This window comes from Pristiophorus japonicus, chromosome 1, assembly GCF_044704955.1.
Source record: "Pristiophorus japonicus isolate sPriJap1 chromosome 1, sPriJap1.hap1, whole genome shotgun sequence".
Classification (NCBI taxonomy): domain Eukaryota; kingdom Metazoa; phylum Chordata; class Chondrichthyes; family Pristiophoridae; genus Pristiophorus; species Pristiophorus japonicus.
Window position 1 is genome coordinate 119,556,287 of NC_091977.1, and position 19,091 is coordinate 119,575,377.

General features: G+C 44.4%; 1 protein-coding gene across 3 annotated transcripts in view; it reads left to right on the forward strand.

The window, feature by feature from the left end:
- LOC139265594 (protein prune homolog 2-like) overlaps positions 1–19,091 on the forward strand; it is an 808,581-nt gene that overhangs the window by 667,605 nt on the left and 121,885 nt on the right. For all 3 annotated transcript variants that reach the window (XM_070882707.1, XM_070882715.1, XM_070882724.1), the window contains one exon: positions 8,534–8,710. In XM_070882707.1, coding sequence (XP_070738808.1) covers positions 8,534–8,710 — 177 coding nt within the window. The remainder of the gene's footprint in view (positions 1–8,533; positions 8,711–19,091) is intronic.

Consider the following 19,091-nt stretch of genomic DNA (forward strand, 5'->3'; position numbering starts at 1 on the left):
CAAATTGTGCTCTGTTCCATTTCTAGTTGGGCTGCACGATCAGAAACCCAGGCTTTACAGCGTTATTGGCACGTGTGTCACCAAATTCTGCATTGGTTTGTTCAATTACAATAATGGGAGTGTAAAAAGTGATTATCTGAAATGAGTCATACTTGATTCCATCATGACCTGTGCTCCTGACCTGTCTAATTATCCATGTAATTTACATACTTCTGGTGGGCACGACAGCATGACTACACCTTGGGTCCCCAAAGTTGGAGGAGCTTAGAATGCGGTGCTGGGAAGCAGCATTAAATTCATATTTGCCAGGACCAGCTATGAGGGTTCTGAACATCTTTGAACTGCCCCATCAGTTCAGATTGCAATGCTCTCTTTATTTTTCTCTTTATCCCTTTCTTTCTTGCTCTCATGCTCGCTTTCTCTTCTCACTCTCCACTTGTTTGCTCTCCCTTTCTCTTTGCTACCCCCATCACTTTCTCCTTAATGTTCATATGCAAGCTTTCTCTATTAATCCCCCAGCTGTCCTCCCCAGTCAGAAGTTAAGCAGGATCTACCCGTCCGAACTGACCCCTGTCCGGACGGAATTCCTCATCGGCGCCAAACCCCGGAACCTCCCTCGGGGGCCGGCGCCTCACAACTTGAGCCGCCTCGGGGAAATCCCCTCCGTGCCTTTCAGTTCCGCGCGGAGGGGTTTCCTGTACGGGCTGCTCCTGCACACCCTCAACTTTGCCATCCTCGCCGGCCGTCCGGACACGCCATGGCGTACCATCTTGCCGTCCGGAGGAGGCGGGGGTCCCCGATGGAGGGCACTCTACGCAGGGGTCCTCCCACTATTCATCGGGGACTTGGCCTGGAGGGTGGTGCACGGAGCAGTGCCGTGCAACAAATTTTTAAGCCGGTTCACGGACTCCGAGGCCGCCTGCAATTTCTGCGGTCTGGAAGAGTCCGTGTTCCATGTTTTTATGGAATGCACAAGGTTGCAGCCCCTGTTTTATTATTTGAAGGGGCTGCTCCTGAAATTCTGGCTGCACTTCAGTCCCACTCTCCTGATCTTTGGGCACCCTGTGCGGAGGGGAGCGGGTAGGTCCGAAGGCCTCCTCGTAGGACTGCTCCTGGGCACGGCCAAGGGTGCCATCAGCCGGTCCAGGCAGCGGGCGGTCGAGGGGGTCGTTCAACCTGACTGCCTGCCTCTCTTCCGCTCTTACATCCGGTCCAGGGTGTCCTTGGAGATGGAGCACGCGGTGTCCACCGGTACGCTCGCGGCCTTCCGCGAGAGGTGGGCACCGGAGGGACTGGAGTGCATCATCACGCCCGGCAACCAAATTTTAATTTGATTTTACGTTTTAAAGTTTAATTTGTTTTAATTGCCGGTGCTTTTAGTGTCCCCCTCCCCTTTTATAGGGGGCACTGGAAAAAATTTGATTTTAGCGCCCCAAAAAAAAACAAAAAAAAAGGAAAAAAAAAAAGGGGCCTTGAAAATGTCTGCTGTGTCACCCAGACGGGTGGCACGGTTTAATGTTTATGTTTATTTTCAGGTAAACTCAAAAGAGTTAAGCAGGATCTATTTGGAGTTGAGTTGGCTCCACCTAGTGGTGGAATATTGAAACCTATGTTAATCTTCTGTGTCAGCCTTAATAATCTAATACCATTACAGCTGGGTCTGCAGTACTCCAGGGCAGTCATTGATGAGTCCTGGGGAGGTGTAGCTGTCACTGGGAGCTGTGATTCTTTCTATTCAGCTTTAGATAACCATGCAGGCTAGGGTGTTTGTAACCAGGCAAACAGTGGGAAGCTTAGTGGTGTACTGTGCTGATAGGCTGCATAATTTAAGCTTGTTGAACTACAGCAGCTCCACCTTCCACACTTTAGCATCCTGAATCTTTGACTCTTGTCAACTTGGACCTAAGTTCTTTGAGTTTTTTAGGTAAGTGGAGTGTATTCCTGCAGCAACCTGAAACTTTAAGGGTTAGAAATTGCCCTCCGCTGGAAATGGGGCACAATTACCCGTTTTGAAGTGTTCCATTGCGGCAGCCGATCTGGTGAAATTCAGCTCCTCGGGGTTTTTTTCCCAGCAGGGCGGAAGTGGATCATCATGGGGGAAGAAGTGGGAGCAGAGCACAGTCACTAGTAGGGCGAAAGTGGGAGTGGGACAGAGTATCCATAGCTGTCTATCATCAGCGTCACAACGTCTCTTCCCTTCAGTTAAAGGGGAGGGCTGCTGCAAACTCTGCAGAGTTTTCAGTTAGGTTCACTGGTCCACCAGGGAGGGTTTCGGCTGGGCCAGCGGCCTGGCACCCAAGTGGGGGTGCCAGACTGCCTGTTGGCAGCCCAGCCGAACATGGGGCATAATTGTTGGGCCTACCTGGCAATCAGCCAAAAACAAAAATATGGCAGCCATGGCAGTGCGCCCTCTTTTTTGAGGGTGGCCATGCCACCATTTCACACACAGTGCACCGACAGCAGTGGGGCTGCTCCCGCGGGGCAATTTTGCGAGGGGATCCCTGCCAGGCGTTAAGGGGTTGACACATGCACGCCGTAGCACGGAAACGGGCGGAGCGGTCCCGGACACCACTTCGCTCCTGAGGAAGGGCAATTTCTAAAATGGCGGCCCCTCCATGGAGTGTCAGCGGCCATTCCGTGCTGCCCCATGGCCACCACTTTCTGGCGGTGAGAGGCCTTATTGAAAGAGACAATTTTGGCCCCTACATCTTAGATATTTGGTGTGGAGACTCTTGAGTGTACATTTTCTTTTCCAGATGTGTTAAACAGCTGCCTGACCAAAACAAATATATATATGTATATCTCTCATGCATAAAGTACAGAAGGAAATAAATAAAGTTGTAGTATATTACCTTTGCTAATGCTTTATTTGTCTCCTACCTCATTTGAGATATCCCCTCATCCTCTTTGTCTCCAAGACTGCCCACCTATATTGTGCTTAAGAAATTCTCTCGTGTCTGGCTTTTGACTCCCTGCATATAATTCTGTATCAAACCCAATCTCCTCTCTCCAAAAGCAAAATACTGCAGGTGCTGGAATCTGAAATAAAAACAGAAAATGCTGGAAATGTCAGTGGATCATGCAGCATCTGTGGAGAGAGAAACAGAGTTAACATTTCAGAACTGATGAAGGGTCATTGACCTGAAATGTTAACTCTGTTTCTCTCTCCACAGATGCTGCCTGACTGACTCTCCTCTCTATTGAGCCACCGCTATAAATCCCTGTGTTTATCGACAAGACAGAGTGCTGAAGCAGCAAAGCTATCCAGCATTTTCAACACTAGTGAAATGTGTCTCCTGTCTTTCAAAATGTGGGCTATCTCTGTCTTGCTGATGTGAGAAAGAGTTGTTGTGTGAGTGGTAGTGTCGTGACCATGCAAAGAAAGGTGAAAGTGTCATGCCAGGAGGACAATGTTTGAGGTTTGTTCTATGTGGGTGCAAGTTAGGTATATCTGGCAAACATAAGTAAAGCTTGTAATGCATATTGGACAGATGAAGGTTAAACACTTCTCCCACATTTGACAGGATGTTCAGCCTGCAATGTGCCAGTAAATCCCATCTGTTTGCATCCATTTTGCTCTCTCTCACTTAGAAGGAAGAAAAATCGAACAAAACTATGGTGATGGAGATATCCCAGAATCCATAAAGCACTTTCAATTAATGTTATGTAAGGTAATCTATCTATGTCAAAATACTTAAAGAAGGTGAGAAAAGAATACAGCAAAATAGTTGTGGATTTCATGGTGACGTTACAGGAAATGCAAAAGGAAAGTGGGAGTTATCCTTCATGGGTATCTTAGCCTGAAGCAGCCTTCTGACCTTGTCTAACTGGCCGTGTCGTCTGTGATTTCACATTGACCAACCAATGCTTCCATATTTATATGCCAAATTCGAGGCAGATTTACAAAATCAGTAAGTCTGTATGGCTTTGCCTGTAGCAGTGTAATTTAATGGCAGGATTCAATTTCCATGGTACCGCTGTTCAGTCCAAAACAGGAGTCATTTTCGAGCCCGCTCTGTTCATTTTTATCAGTCAGATCATCACTACTCTGGTGAATCAAGCTCGTCTTTAAATCTGCTTCCTGTGACAAGAGCAAACACAATCATTTAAAAGGGAAAAGTTATAGTTTTTTGGTGAAATAAAAAAGGACTGTCTGTGCCTGTAGACCTTTTACTTCATAACAAGGGTCAGCACTTCGAGAAGAAAGGAGAAAAATGGAGAAAATAATACACCGAATATAAAATGCTGAACTACATTTTGCTGTGAAATATTCACAGTGACAGCTGTTTCTATCAATAGTTTTAACATTCACAAGTGAAATGAAGAATCAGTGACCAAAAGAAAAAAGCTATTTTTGCACTAGAGTTACATTAAATAGTGTCTGACAGATGGCAAGGCCAATACACACAAACCGCTAAAACGACTGGAAGCTACATTTCTGTATAACTACCAAAACAATGATGGACGGACGGACTGACATAGAAAAGTTACCATGATCTTGGGTTCACATTGTGACCTGTGTCCCTAAAGTTGCCTCATAAGAGTTGTGGCTCCTTGGTCAATTTAACTAGACAATTTAATTTTTAAAAATACCTGCTGACTCCTGGGCTTTGGAGTCTTCCAGTCCTGGGCCTGCAGGCCTGCGTAAAGGCCCACAGATCCCAGGGACGCAGGTGGTTCGGAAGCTTCCCTGGGAACATGTGGGCCAGGTCAACCAATTGGAAAGCGGGATTCTTTACAAGCTTATGGGGATTCCATTTGGAATTACATAAGAACATAAGAATTAGGAACAGGAGTAGGCCATCTATCCCTTTGAGCCTGCTCCACCATTCAACAAGATCATGGCTGATCTGGCTGTGGACTCAGCTCCACTTACCCGCCCGCTCCCCGTAACCCTTAATTCCCTTATTGGTTAAAAATCTATCTATCTGTGATTTGAATACATTCAATGAGCTAGCCTCAACTGCTTCCTTAGGCAGAGAATTCCACAGATTCACAACCCTCTGGGAGAAGAAATTCCTTCTCAACTCGGTTTTAAATTGGCTCCCCCGTATTTTGAGCCTGTGCCCCCTAGTTCTAGTCTCCCCGACCAGTGGAAACAACCTCTCTGCCTCTATCTTGTCTATCCCTTTCATTATTTTAAATGTTTCTATAAGATCACCCCTCATCCTTCTGAACTCCATTGAGTATAGACCCAGTCTACTTAATCTATCATCATAAGGTAACCCCCTCATCTCTGGAATCAGCCGAGTGAATCGTCTCTGTACCCCCTCCAAAGCTAGTATATCCTTCCTTAAGTAAGGTGACCAAAACTGCACACAGTACTCCAGGTGCGGCCTCACCAATACCCTGTACAGTTGCAGCAGGACCTCCCTGCTTTTGTACTCCGTCTCTCTCACAATGAAGGCCAACATTCCATTTGCCTTCCTGATTACCTGCTGCACCTGCAAACTAACTTTTTGGGATTCATGCACAAGGACCCCCAGGTCCCTCTGCACCGCAGCATGTTGTAATTTCTCCCCATTCAAATAATATTCCCTTTTACTGTTTTTTTTCCAAGGTGCATGACCTCACATTTTCCGACATTGTATTCCATCTGCCAAACTTTAGCCCATTCACTTAACCTATCTAAATCGCTTTGCAGCCTCTCTGTGTCCTCTACACAACCCGCTTTCCCACTAATCTTTGTGTCATCTGCAAATTTTGTTACACTACACTCTGTCACCTCTTCCAGGTCATCTATGTATATTGTAAACAGTTGTGGTCCCAGCACCGATCCCTGTGGCACACCACTAACCACCGATTTCCAACCCGAAAAGGACCCATTTATCCCGACTCTCTGCTTTCTGTTAGCCAGCCAATTCTCTATCCATGCTAATACATTTCCTCTGACTCCGTGTACCTTTATCTTCTGCAGTAACCTTTTGTGTGGCACCTTATCGAATGCCTTTTGGAAATCTAAATACACCACATCCATCGGTACACCTCTATCCACCATGCTTGTTATATCCTCAAAGAATTCCAGGAAATTAATTAAACATGATTTCCCCTTCATGAATCCATGCTGCGTCTGCTTGATTGCACTATTCCTATCTAGATGTCCCGCTATTTCTTCCTTAATGATAGCTTCAAGCATTTTCCCCACTACAGATGTTAAACTAACCGGCCTATAGTTACCTGCCTTTTGTCTGCTCCCTTTTTTAAACAGAGGCGTTACATTAACTGCTTTCCAATCCGCTGGTACCTCCCCAGAGTCCAGAGAATTTTGGTAGATTATAACGAATGCATCTGCTATAACTTCCGCCATCTCTTTTAATACCCTGGGATGCATTTCATTAGGACATGGGGACTTGTCTACCTTGAGTCCCATTAGCCTGTCCAGCACTACCCCCCTAGTGATAGTGATTGTCTCAAGGTCCTCCCTTCCCACATTCCCATGACCAGCAATTTTTGGCATGGTTTTTGTGTCTTCCACTGTGAAGACCGAAGCAAAATAATTGTTTAAGGTCTCAGCCATTTCCACATTTCCCATTATTAAATCCCCCTTCTCATCTTCTAAGGGACCAATATTTACTTCCGTCACTCTCTTCCGTTTTATATATCGGTAAAAGCTTTTACTATCTCTTTTTATGTTTTGCGCAAGTTTACTTTCATAATCTATCTTTCCTTTCTTTATTGCTTTCTTAGTCATTCTTTGCTGTCGTTTAAAATTTTCCAGTCTTCTAGTTTCCCACTAACCTTGGCCACCTTATACGCATTGGTTTTTAATTTGATACTCTCCTTTATTTCCTTGGTTATCCACGGCTGGTTATCCCTTCTCTTACCGCCCTTCTTTTTCACTGGAATATATTTTTGTTGAGCACTATGAAAGAGCTCCTTAAAAGTCCTCCACTTTTCCTCAATTGTGCCACCGTTTAGTCTGTATTTCCAGTCTACTTTCACCAACTCTGCCCTCATCCCACTGTAGTCCCCTTTGTTTAAGCATAGTATGCTCGTTTGAGACAATACTTCCTCACCCTCAATCTGTATTACAAATTCAACCATACTGTGATCACTCATTCCGAGAGGATCTTTTACTAGGAGATCGTTTATTATTCCTGTCTCATTACACAGGGCCAGATCTAAGATAGCTTGCTCCCTTGTAGGTTCTGTAACATACTGTTCTAAGAAACAATCCCGTATGTATTCGATGAATTCCTCCTCCAGGCTACCCCGTGCGATTTGATTTGACCAATCGATATGTAGGTTAAAATCCCCCATGTTCACTGCCATTCCTTTTTCACATGCCTCCATTATTCCCTTGATTATTGCCCGCCCCACCGTGAAGTTATTATTTGGGGGCCTATAAACTACACCCACCAGTGACTTTTTCCCCTTAATATCTCTAATCTTCACCCACAATGATTCAATATTTTGTTCATTAGAGCCAATATCGTCTCTCACAACTGCCCTGATATCTTCCTTTATTAACAGAGCTACCCCACCTCCTTTTCCTCCTTGTCTATCTTTCCGAATTGTCAGATACCCCTGTATGTTTAATTCCCAGTCTTGGCCACCCTGCAGCCACGTTTCTGTAATGGCCACCAAATCATACCCATTTGTAATGATTTGTGCCGTCAACTCATTTACTTTATTTCGAATGCTGCGTGCATTTAGGTAGAGTGTTTTAATACTAGTTTTTAAACCATGATTTTTAGTTTTGACCCCTCCTGCAGCCCCTTTTTTTTCATACATATTGTCCCTTCCTATCACCTTGTGGTTTACACTTACCCCAGTGCTACTCTGCTCTGTTGCCTCCTGCCTTTTGCATTCTTTCTTGGGGTCCTGTTCATCTGCGCTCCCACCCACTCTAACTAGCTGAGAGCCCTCTCCACAGGCTTTTGAGAAATCCCCGAATAAATAAATAATTAACACAACTCTCGGCCAAACTTTACATAAATGAATTTTAAATGTTTTTGTATGTTTTAATCATTTAAAACATTTTAATTTAACATTTATTTTAACCCTAAGACCTATGCCTGCTTTTACCAGGCGTAGGTGTTTAGTCGGCATTTGCTGGGCAGTATTTGGGCAAATAGCCCAACTCTGCACCAGAGAAAATGTTTTTGGATCGCAGGCAGAAGATCTGTCAAGACAAACCTTGAAAGATCGCAAGTTAAGGGTTTTCGCGCATGCGCAGTGTATTGCAGGAGCATTCCCAAGGACTTACAATGGCATACGTTGTACATAGACCGTCATCGGTTCTACAAAATCCAGGCCATCATCTTTCAGTTCTGAGGAAGGGTGTATACCTGAAATGTCAACTAAATTGTATTTTCTTAACTGACCTGCTGAGTATTTTCTGTTTATGTTTTCAGATTTCCAGCATCTGCAGTATTTTGCTTTTTGTGTCTTTACAGTAAATTCAATCATACCTTGTAACTGTATAACAATATTGCACATATGCTGAAGTATATTTATATATTTTGAAACAAAATGTTCCTGATTATTCTTTTTAATGTTGAAATATTTATTAAAAGTTTTCACTTTTTAGATGAAACACCCAGTGCCACCAACACTGGAAGAGAAGTAGTAGAACCTATACCAGAATACACTGCTGAAGAGGAACGCACAGATAATCGGTTATGGAGAACTGTTGTCATTGGGGAACAAGAACACAGGATTGACATGAAGGCTATTGAACCTTACAGAAAAGTTGTGTCTCATGGGGGTAAGTCAATTGACCAAACCATTTCTTTATACTGTACAGAAAAACACAGTGATTATATATCAAGCAATAACACTGGTGTCATTTATTATGAAGTGAAATTAGGAAATGTTGTCATAGGTGCAGTCAGGTGACTTTCTGTTTTACTTTGTATAATTCTGCTGCAAAATAAAATTGTTTCTGTTCAGTAGAATAAAATTTCATTACAATATGATATTTGAGAGCCAGCCGAAAGATGCATTGTATAAAAGGGCACATTAAACTTCAGGGGCCCGAAGTTGATGCACTCACCACCCACTGCCACAGGCTGCTACCCACTGCCGCCAATATTCCTCCTCGGGTTCCGCCCAGTGCCAGTTTCAATCTGGTCTGGAGTGGGCGGGGGGGAAGAGAGCCACCAGGAACAGCCCGTTGACGTCAGTGAACGGCCGAGTGGCGTGAGTGGACTCCTGCCCGCCGAGATGCCAGATTGGTGCAGGCAGGAGTTGGCACCAGAACAGCGGTGGACCACTGAGGAGGCTGGTCTGTCCCCAACGGTAGGTATGAAGAGCTGAAAAAAAAGGTGAGTAAACATTTTTAAATTTTTTTCTTTACAGGGACTTACCTGTATGGGGTATGGGGTCTCCTGAAGGTGTTCTGATGTTTTTACATTTTTTTTAATGCTTTTCTTTTGCAGGTCTTCGACCCTCCGTGGGCCCAACTCCATCCTCGGCGGCACTTGGGCGACAAGCACCTTTGCTGCCGAGATTGGGAGCTCCCGTCGGTTGCTGCCCAGATTGGCGGCAGAAATCCCTCATTTGCCACCCGCCATCCTTTGAAGAACCTTTTTGATGAAAATGCCGCCCAAAGTACCGTCAGGTACCTTGGCGGCCATCGGCGGCAGTTGTGCGGGCGGGGGCCTTCACCAAATTTGGGCCCCAGGTTTCCAGTTTTAGGTGCTTATTTTTAGCTTTTTTTTATTGCACCAAATTTGGTGTGTTATCAGTGCTTCTAAATCTGTCAACAATTTGTTGTTCACTTATTATTTGTCCCACAGTACTTTAAGATTTCCAACAGCTTATTTTAAAGCAGGACTTCTCCACCATAATCAATCCCAACGGACATAACAGACATTTTAAACACTAAGAAATCTCCTGCGTTCTTACTCAATTAGTCAGCGGAAATGGTATGTCTTTCAGCTGTATATGTTATAAATAGCCTAAATGGCAGGTGTACCAGTAAGCTATTGCCAGTAGTTGGCACACTACTACTACTTCTTAGGCAGTTCCTCGAATCGAGGATGACTTGCCTCCATGCCAAAAAGGAATGAGTTCATAGGTGTTTCAATGAAGGACCTAATATTCCAGGTCCCATACTGCATTTTGAAGGGTGGAAGATGCCTGTGCATGGAATTTTTTAACGTGTGGTGGCCATTGCACACCAGCTACCACACGGACTTGATAGAGCTTGGTCTTGGTCCAGTGGCAAGGGTTAACTAAGACGATTGGAGACCAGCTCTGCTGCACGGATCAAGTGCACAGACATATCTTAGTGTGGGCTGGCCCATGCTGCCCCTGGGCCCATGTCTCTTCTGGCCCTGAACTCACGCCTCTCCTGGGCCCCGATCACATCGCTCTGCAATCTCTCGCCACTCCTTTGCCCCGACCTCGCCACTCTTGCTGTACCTGCCCATGCTCCAATCACTGACCTGGATTATGCTGATGTCCAATCCAGTAGCCCTCGCCACTGCCGTCGCCCTCTTACACCAGCTCGCGCTGTACCCTGTAGTGGTACGCCATCACGCTGCTCCAGGCCGCTGCTCGCGCTCCTTTTAAAGCCCCGACCTGCAGCAGATGTTCCTTCGCAGGTTGGGGCCGCCATGCTGCTCCCAGGCCGCTGCTCATCACTCTTTTTAAGGCTTATTAATTTGTTCTTTGCGTTGAAATAGTGCATCTTCTATAATGGATATAATCTCTGACACAGTGTGACAATATTGCTTCAACCAACTTTCTCTGGAAGATTAGTTTTCCACTACAGACAAAGCAGAAGTCTACCTTACAGAAAATAGGCAGCATAGTGTTACTTAGAAGCAGGTATTACAATTACACTTGGGTGTTATTTCTAGGTTTTATCAACGTAACAAATGTGTTACTAAATTGTGTCAATAGGAAATAGGTGTGAATTTTATATGTATAAAGTAGATTTTTTTTTAAATGCGAGTGATACAGAGTGATGATCTACTTGTAAAATAGTTAAACTGCATCCCACTTAAAATGATTTGTTTCTCATAAATTGGCCCAAAAGCTACATGCCATTTCTGGCACATCATTTCAAAATTTTCATCCTTGTTTTCAAATACCTCCATGGCCTCTCCCCTTCCTATCTCTGTCATCTCCAACAGCCCCACAACCTCAGAGCTATCTGCGCTCCTCTAATTCTGCGCTCTTGAGCATCCCTAATTATAATCGCTCAACCATTGCTGGCAGTGCCTTCAGTTGTCCAGGCCCTAAGCTCTGAAATTCCCTCCCTAAACCTCTCTGCATCTATACCTGTCTCTCCTCCTTTAAGATGCTTCTTAAAATCTAACTCTTTGACCAAGCTTTTGATCATCTGTCCTAATTTCTCTTTGGCTCAATGTCAAATTTTTGTCTTATCATACGCCTGCGAAGGGCTTTGTGACGTTTTACTACGTTGTTGATGGTATATAAATACAAGTTGTTGTTATCCTCGGCACAATAGGATTTTCAGACCTGCAAATTTGGATGGTTTTCATTTCCACCGGTTTCTGCACCAAAATTGATGTGCCCTGTTTCTGCTGCTTTTCAGGCCTTCTCCACTGACCTACCCACCTAGGTATTTTTTTTATTTGTTCTCTGTATGTAGGCAACACTAGCAAGGGTGCTCCCTGTTATGTATTTAACCTTTTGTAACTTGCATTACACCTGACCACCAGAGGGCCCACCTGTTGGAGTCCCAAGGGATCCCAGCATTCCTTGGGAGCACAGTATATAAGCAGGTCACCCACGAGGTACCTGCACTCTGGAACCTTAATAAAGGAGCTAAGGTCACACTTGCTCATTACACACAGTACTCAGTCTCACCATTTATTATGAGTGTAACACTCCCCATTCATAGTTATACTGAGGGGGTGGTAGTGGGCTTTGTCCTTGAAGCTCACCTTGTGGTGATGGTGCTCCCATAATGTTGTTAGGTAATGATTTCCAGGATAATGACACACTGGCGATAAAGGAGTGGTGATATATGTTCAACTCGGTATGGTATGTAACATGGAAAGGAACATGGAGGTGATGATGTGCCCACATTGTTGTTTTTCTCCTTACATAGAAACATAGAAAATAGGTGCAGGAGTAGGCCATTCGGCCCTTCGAGCCTGCACCGCCATTCAATGAGTTCATGGCTGAACATGCAACTTCAGTACCACTTTCTCGTCATACCCCTTGATCCTCCTAGTAGTAAGGACTACATCTAACTTCTTTTGAATATATTTAGTGAATTGGCCTCAAAAACTTTCTGTGGTAGAGAATTCCACATGTTCACCACTCTCTGGGTGAAGACGTTTCTCCTCATCTTGGTCCTAAATGGCTTACCCCGTATCCTTAGACTGTGACCCCTGGTTCTGGACTTCCCCAACATTGGGAACATTCTTCCTGCTTCTAACCTGTCTAAACCCGTCAGAATTTTAAACGTTTCTATGAGATCCCCTCTCATTCTTCTGAACTCCAGTGAATACAAGCCCAGTTGATCCAGTCTTTCTTGATATGTCAGTCCCGCCATCCCGGGAATCAGTCTGGTGAACCTTCGCTGCACTCCCTCAATAGCAAGAATGTCCTTCCTCAAGTTAGGAGACCAAAACTGTACACAATACTCCAGGTGTGGCCTCACCAAGGCCCTGTACAACTGTAGCAACACCTCCCTGCCCCCCTGTACTCAAATCCCCTCGCTATGAAGGCCAACATGCCATTTGCTTTCTTAACCGCCTGCTGTACCTGCATGCCAACCTTCAATGACTGATGTACCATGACACCCAGGTCTCGTTGCACCTCCCCTTTTCCTAATCTGTCACCATTCAGATAATAGCCTGTCTCTCTATGTTTTTACTACCAAAGTGGATAACCTCACATTTATCCACATTATACTTCATCTGCCATGCATTTGCCCACTCACCTAACTTATCCAAGTCACTCTGCAGCCTCATAGCATCCTCCTCGCAGCTCACACTGCCACCCAACTTAGTGTTATCCGCAAATTTGGAGATACTACATTTAATCCCCTCGTCTAAATCATTAATGTACAATGTAAACAGCTGGGGCCCCAGCACAGAACCTTGCGGTACCCCACTAGTCACTGCCTGCCATTCTGAAAAGTACCCATTTACTCCTACTATTTGCTTCCTGTCTGCCAACCAGTTCTCAATCCATATCAGCACACTGCCCCCAATCCCATGTGCTTTAACTTTTCACATTAATCTCTTGTGTGGGACCTTGTCGAAAGCCTTCTGAAAGTCCAAATATATCACATCAACTGGTTCTCCCTTGTCCACTCTACTGGAAACATCCTCAAAAAATTCCAGAAGATTTGTCAAGCATGATTTCCCTTTCACAAATCCATGCGGACTTGGACCTATCATGTCACCTCTTTCCAAATGCGCTGCTATGACATCCTTAATAATTGATTTCATCATTTTACCCACTACTGATGTCAGGCTGACCGGTCTATAATTCACTGTTTTCTCCACCCCTCCTTTTTTTAAAAAGTGGGGTTACATTGGCTAACCTCCACTCCATAGGAACTGATCCAGAGTCTATGAAATGTTGGAAAATGACTGTCAATGCATCAGCTATTTCCAAGGCCACCTCCTTAAATACTCTGGGATGCAGTCCATCAGGCCTTGGGGATTTATCGGCCTTCAATCCCATAAATTTCCCCAACACAATTTCCCGACTAATAAGGATTTCCCTCAGTTCCTCCTTCTTACTAGACCCTCTGACCCCTTTTACATCCGGAAGGTTGTTTGTGTCCTCCTTAGTGAATACCGAACCAAAGTACTTGTTCAATTGGTCTGCCATTTCTTTATTCCATGTTATGATTTCCCCTGATTCTGACTACAGGGGACCTACGTTTGTCTTTACTAACCTTTTTCTCTTTACATATCTATAGAAACTTTTGCAGTCCGTCTTAATGTTCCCTGCAAGCTTCCTCTCGTACTCTATTTTCCCTGCCCTAATCAAACCCTTTGTCCTCCTCTGCTGAGTTCTAAATTTCTCCCAGTCCCCAGGTTCACTGCTATTTCTGGCCAATTTGTATGCCACTTCCATGGCTTTAATACTACCCCTGATTTCCCTTGATAGCCACGGTTGAGCCACCTTCCCTTTTTTATTTTTACGCCAGTCAGGGATGTACAGTTGTTGTAGTTCATCCATGCTAAATGTCTGCCATTGCCCATCCACAGTCAACCCCTTAAGTATCATTCGCCAATCTATCCTAGCCAATTCACGCCTCATACCTTCAAAGTTACCCTTCTTTAAGTTCTCGACCATGGTCTCTGAATTAACTGTTTCATTCTCCATCCTAATGTAGAATTCCATCATATTATGGTCACTCTTACCCAAGGGGCCTCGCACAACGAGATTGCTAATTAATCCTCTCTCATTACACAACACCCAGTCTAAGATGGCCTCCCCCCTAGTTGGTTCCTCGACATATTGGTCTAGAAAACCATCCCTTATGCACTCCAGGAAATCCTCCTTCACCGTATTGCTTCCAGTTTGGTTAGCCCAATCTATATGCATATTAAAGTCACCCATTATAACTGCTGCACCTTTATTGCATGCACCCCTAATTTCCTGTTTGATGCCCTCCCCAACATCACTACTACTGTTTGGAGGTCTGTACACAACTCCCACTAACGTTTTTTGCCCTTTGGTGTTCTGCAGCTCTACCCATATAGATTCCACATCATCCATGCTAATGTCCTTCCTAACTATTGCATTCATCTCCTCTTTAACCAGCAATGCTACCCCACCTCCTTTTCCTTTTATTCTATCCTTCCTGAATGTTGAATACCCCTGGATGTTGAGTTCCCAGGCCTGATCATCCTGGAGCCACGTCTCTGTCATCCCAATCACATCATATCCGTTAATATTTATTTGCACAGTTAATTAATCCACCTTATTACGGATACTTCTTGCATTAAGACACAAAGCCTTCAGGCTTGTTTTTTTAACACCCTTTGTCCTTTTAGAATTATGATGTAGTGTGGCCCTTTTTGTTTCTTGCCTTTGTTTACTCGGCCTTCCACTATTGCTTTTTACCTTTCTACCATCTGTTTCTGACTCCATATTACGTCACCCTATCTCACTGCATAGGTTCCCATCCCCCTGCCATATTAGTTTAAACACTCCCGAACTGCATTAGCAAATGTCACCCCTCGGACATCAGTTCCAGTCCTGCCCAAGTGCAGACCGTCCCTTTTGTACAGGTCCCACTTCCCCCAGAACTGGTTCCAATGTCCCAGTAATTTGAATCCCTCCCTCTTGCACCACTGCTCAAGCCACGTATTTATTCTAACTATCCTGCTCCCTCTACTCTGATTAGCACATGGCACTGGTAGCAATCCAGAGATTACTACCTTTGAGGTCCTACTCTACCTTGGTGGTAGAGGTCACAGGGAAGGGAGGTTTTGTTCAAGTAACGCTGGTAAATTGCTTCAGTGAGTCTTGTAGATTGTACAGACTGCTGCCACATTGCATTGCTGATAAAAGGGGTGGATATTGAGTCCAGTCTCGGGTCACTGATCAAGCAAACTGCTCTGTGCTGGATGGTATTAAGCTTGTTGCGACATTACCCATCCAGGTGAGTGGTGAGCATCCCGTCACACTCCTATTTTGAGCTTTGTAGATCATGCAAAGACTTTGAAGAGTCAAGATATTTGACACTCATCAGAGTACCCAGCTTCTGCCCTGCTCTTGTAGTTACGGTGTTGATGTAGCTGTTCCAGTTCAGCTTCTGATGACTGATGACCCTCAAGTTGTTGATGGTTGGAGACCTAATGATGGCAGTGCCCTTGATGGTCAAGCAGTGATGGCTGGACTTTCTCTTGGTGACACCTGGCACTTATGTGGTGTAAATGGTACCATCAAATTGTTAGCCAAGTTTGGATGTTATCCATGTCCTGCAGTACGTTGCCATGGGATGCTTCATTATCAGAGGAAATGTTATTTGAGCTGACTACTATGGAATTGTCAGGGAACAGTCAGGCAGAGTCAGCATGGATTTATGAAGGGGAAATCATGTTTGACAAATTTGCTGGAATTTTTTGAGGATGTAACGAACAGGGTGGATAAAGGGGAACCAGTGGATGTGGTGTATTTGGACTTCCAGAAGGCATTTGACAAGGTGCCATATAAAAGGTTACTGCACAAGATAAAAGCTCACGGGGTTGGGGTAATATATTAGCATGGATAGAGGATTGGCTAACTAACAGAAAACAGAGAGTCGGGATAAATGATTAATTCTCTGGTTGCCAATCAGTAACTAGTGGGGTGCTGCAGGGATCAGAGCTGAGACCCCAACTATTTACAATCTATATTAACGACTTGGATGAAGGGACCGCCATTCAATAAGATCATGGCTGATCTGATCATGGACTCAGCTCCACTTCCACGCCCGCTCCCCATAACCCCTTATCATTGAAGAAACTCTCTGTTTCTGTCTTGAATTTATTCAATGTTCCAACTTCCACAGCTGTCTGAGGCAGCGAATTCCACACATTTACAATCCTCTGAGAGAAGAAAGTTCTCCTCATCTCAGTTTATCAGGGCCTGTTGTTTTTTTTCTGCATGCAATGCTTTGTAATGTCAAAACAGTATGTGCACTCCATAAAGAAGAACATGAGTAACTGAAATCTATTTTTTGGACTTGTGTTATATGTACCATTATTTGTTTCATTTTGTGCTTGAGACTCACCGCCTCTTAGCCTTTCAAATCAACTCATTTTCTCCTTAAGATTCTGAGGAATGTACGTTAATCACATAGTGGCATTTTATTCCATAAATTTAAAATTGTCTTAATTGACATCTGGTTCATACTTTCATGAATTTATAATTAATCGTGATCTCACCTTCTTAGCTGTTAGCTCTGCTCAAAGAACTTGATATTTTTAACTGCTTGAGTCATATGTCCTCAATGTTTTGTGAATTATGACAAATTGAGATCAAAGTCATGGAAACGTTCTAGTTGCCTGTCTTGACAGTACAGTAATCTTTATTTCAAGCTCATTTTCATCGTCAGGATTTCTGAGAAAATCTTATGAGACTAAGCTGATTGGACTGAGACTGCTTTATGGATCAAGTTAAACCCTTCAGATGTGTCAGCAAAATGGACTCGGATAATGAGAATAGAATATCCTGAATGTTATTTCTATTGGAATGGATGTGTAGGTAGAGCCTAACCACAGGACCAAGAGGCTAAATAAGGCAATATTCTAGAGAAGCACAACTTACCTTATGCTCTTCTCCATACCAAAAATGAAATAAAATGATGGCCCAGGTTTTCCTGCAACAGCGATATCACAGTAAATGTTATGATGCAGCACTTTGATCTCGTTGTCGATAACTTCCTCCATATTTTCCTGTCTTTCCAATTAGAATACGTCGCAATGATATTGGCATGAATTAGAATGTGTGCAACCAAGGACCATTCAGCAGTGACAGTACTGAATCTTTGTCATGTATGTACATTCTGTTTGCAGCCACTAGATGGCATCATTGTTGGAGGCCACTGAGCAGCACGCACATGGTGCAGCTCAGGTGTACAAGGCCAGCCATTTTGAGAGTCATACACTTTGGGTCTAAATAAAGCAGAGCCAAGATTGTACCTTGCATAGTTAAACAGTACTCAGTTTGAATCTTTATTGCATACATAATATTTGGCAACGAGAATACAAGAATCTTTGTTTGCAAAATGAGCACGATTGGATTTTTAGAGTGATTCGTGGAAGGAGAAGATTGGGCAGACTTTGTGAACCATTTGAACCAGTACTTTGTGGCCAACAAAATGAAGGGGGTCAATGATGCAGATCAGCGCCGGGCCGTGTTTCTCACTGTGTGCGGTTCAAAGATCGACGGTCTGATAAAGAATCTACTCATGCCAGTGATCCAACAGAGAAAACGTACGAGGAGTTATGTACATTTGGTACGGGAGCACCTCAAGCCAGATGACAGCATCATCATCATCTCGAGATACAGGTTTTATATGCACGTTCGATCGGCGGGTCAGAGCGCGGTGGAATTCGTATCCGACCTGAGACATCTAGCGGAACTGTGCAAGTTCGGGACGGTGTTGGCAGACATGCTGCGGGATTTCTTTGTTATCGGTAGCAACCACGAGGTGATCCTGCGCAAACTTCTGGCGGTGGAGGAGTTGGATTTAAAAAGAATCATCCAGATCGCTCAATCATGTATGACGACTGACAGGAGTCTAAAGCAAATAGCAGTGAAGAACCGAACCTCGGCAAGTACTGTAAATGCGATTGATTCAGCGTTCGGCAGAGCGGCACATGGCAGGGTCTTTCCGGCTGCGTTCGCGAAAGCTGTGGCTGCCCAACGTCCGCCAATGGGAATGTATCCGACTTCTCCGTGTTGGTGGGGGAAATCATCGGCACCAGCATTGCCGATTTAAGCAATATAGTTACAAAGAGTGGGGCATCTCCAGCACAAGCGTCTGCAGATGAGCAAGTGAGCTGTGACACATCACATGGAAGATGAGAGTCAGACTAGCGCGAATGCGGATACGCAATCCAAGATGCCAGAGGAGGAAGTGTATGGACTATACTCCTTCATAACCAAGAGTAAACCAATTTTGATTAATGTGAAGTTTAACGGGATACCGATATCAATGGAACTGGACAAGGGGGCGAATCAATAGATCATGAACGAGAGGGCATTTAACAAGCTGTGGGATACATAGAAACATAGAAAATAGTTGCAGGAGTAGGCCATTTGGCCCTTCGAGCCTGCACCACCATTCAATAAGACCATGGCTGATCATTCCCTCAGTATCACTTTCCTGCTTTCTCTCCATACCCCTTCATCCCTTTAGCCGTAAGGGCCATATCTAACTCCCTCTTGAATATATCCAATGAACTGGCATCAAAAACTCTCTGCGGGAGGGAATTCCAAAGATTAAGAACTCTGAGTGAAGAAGTTTCTCCTCATCTCAGTCCTAAATGGCCTACCCCTTATCCTAAGTCTGTGTCCCCTGGTTCTGGACTTCCCCAACATTGGGAAAATTCTTCCCACATCTAACCTGTCCAATACCATCAGAATCTTATATGTTTCTGAGATCCCCCCTCATCCTTCTAAACTCTAGTGTATAAAGGCCCAGT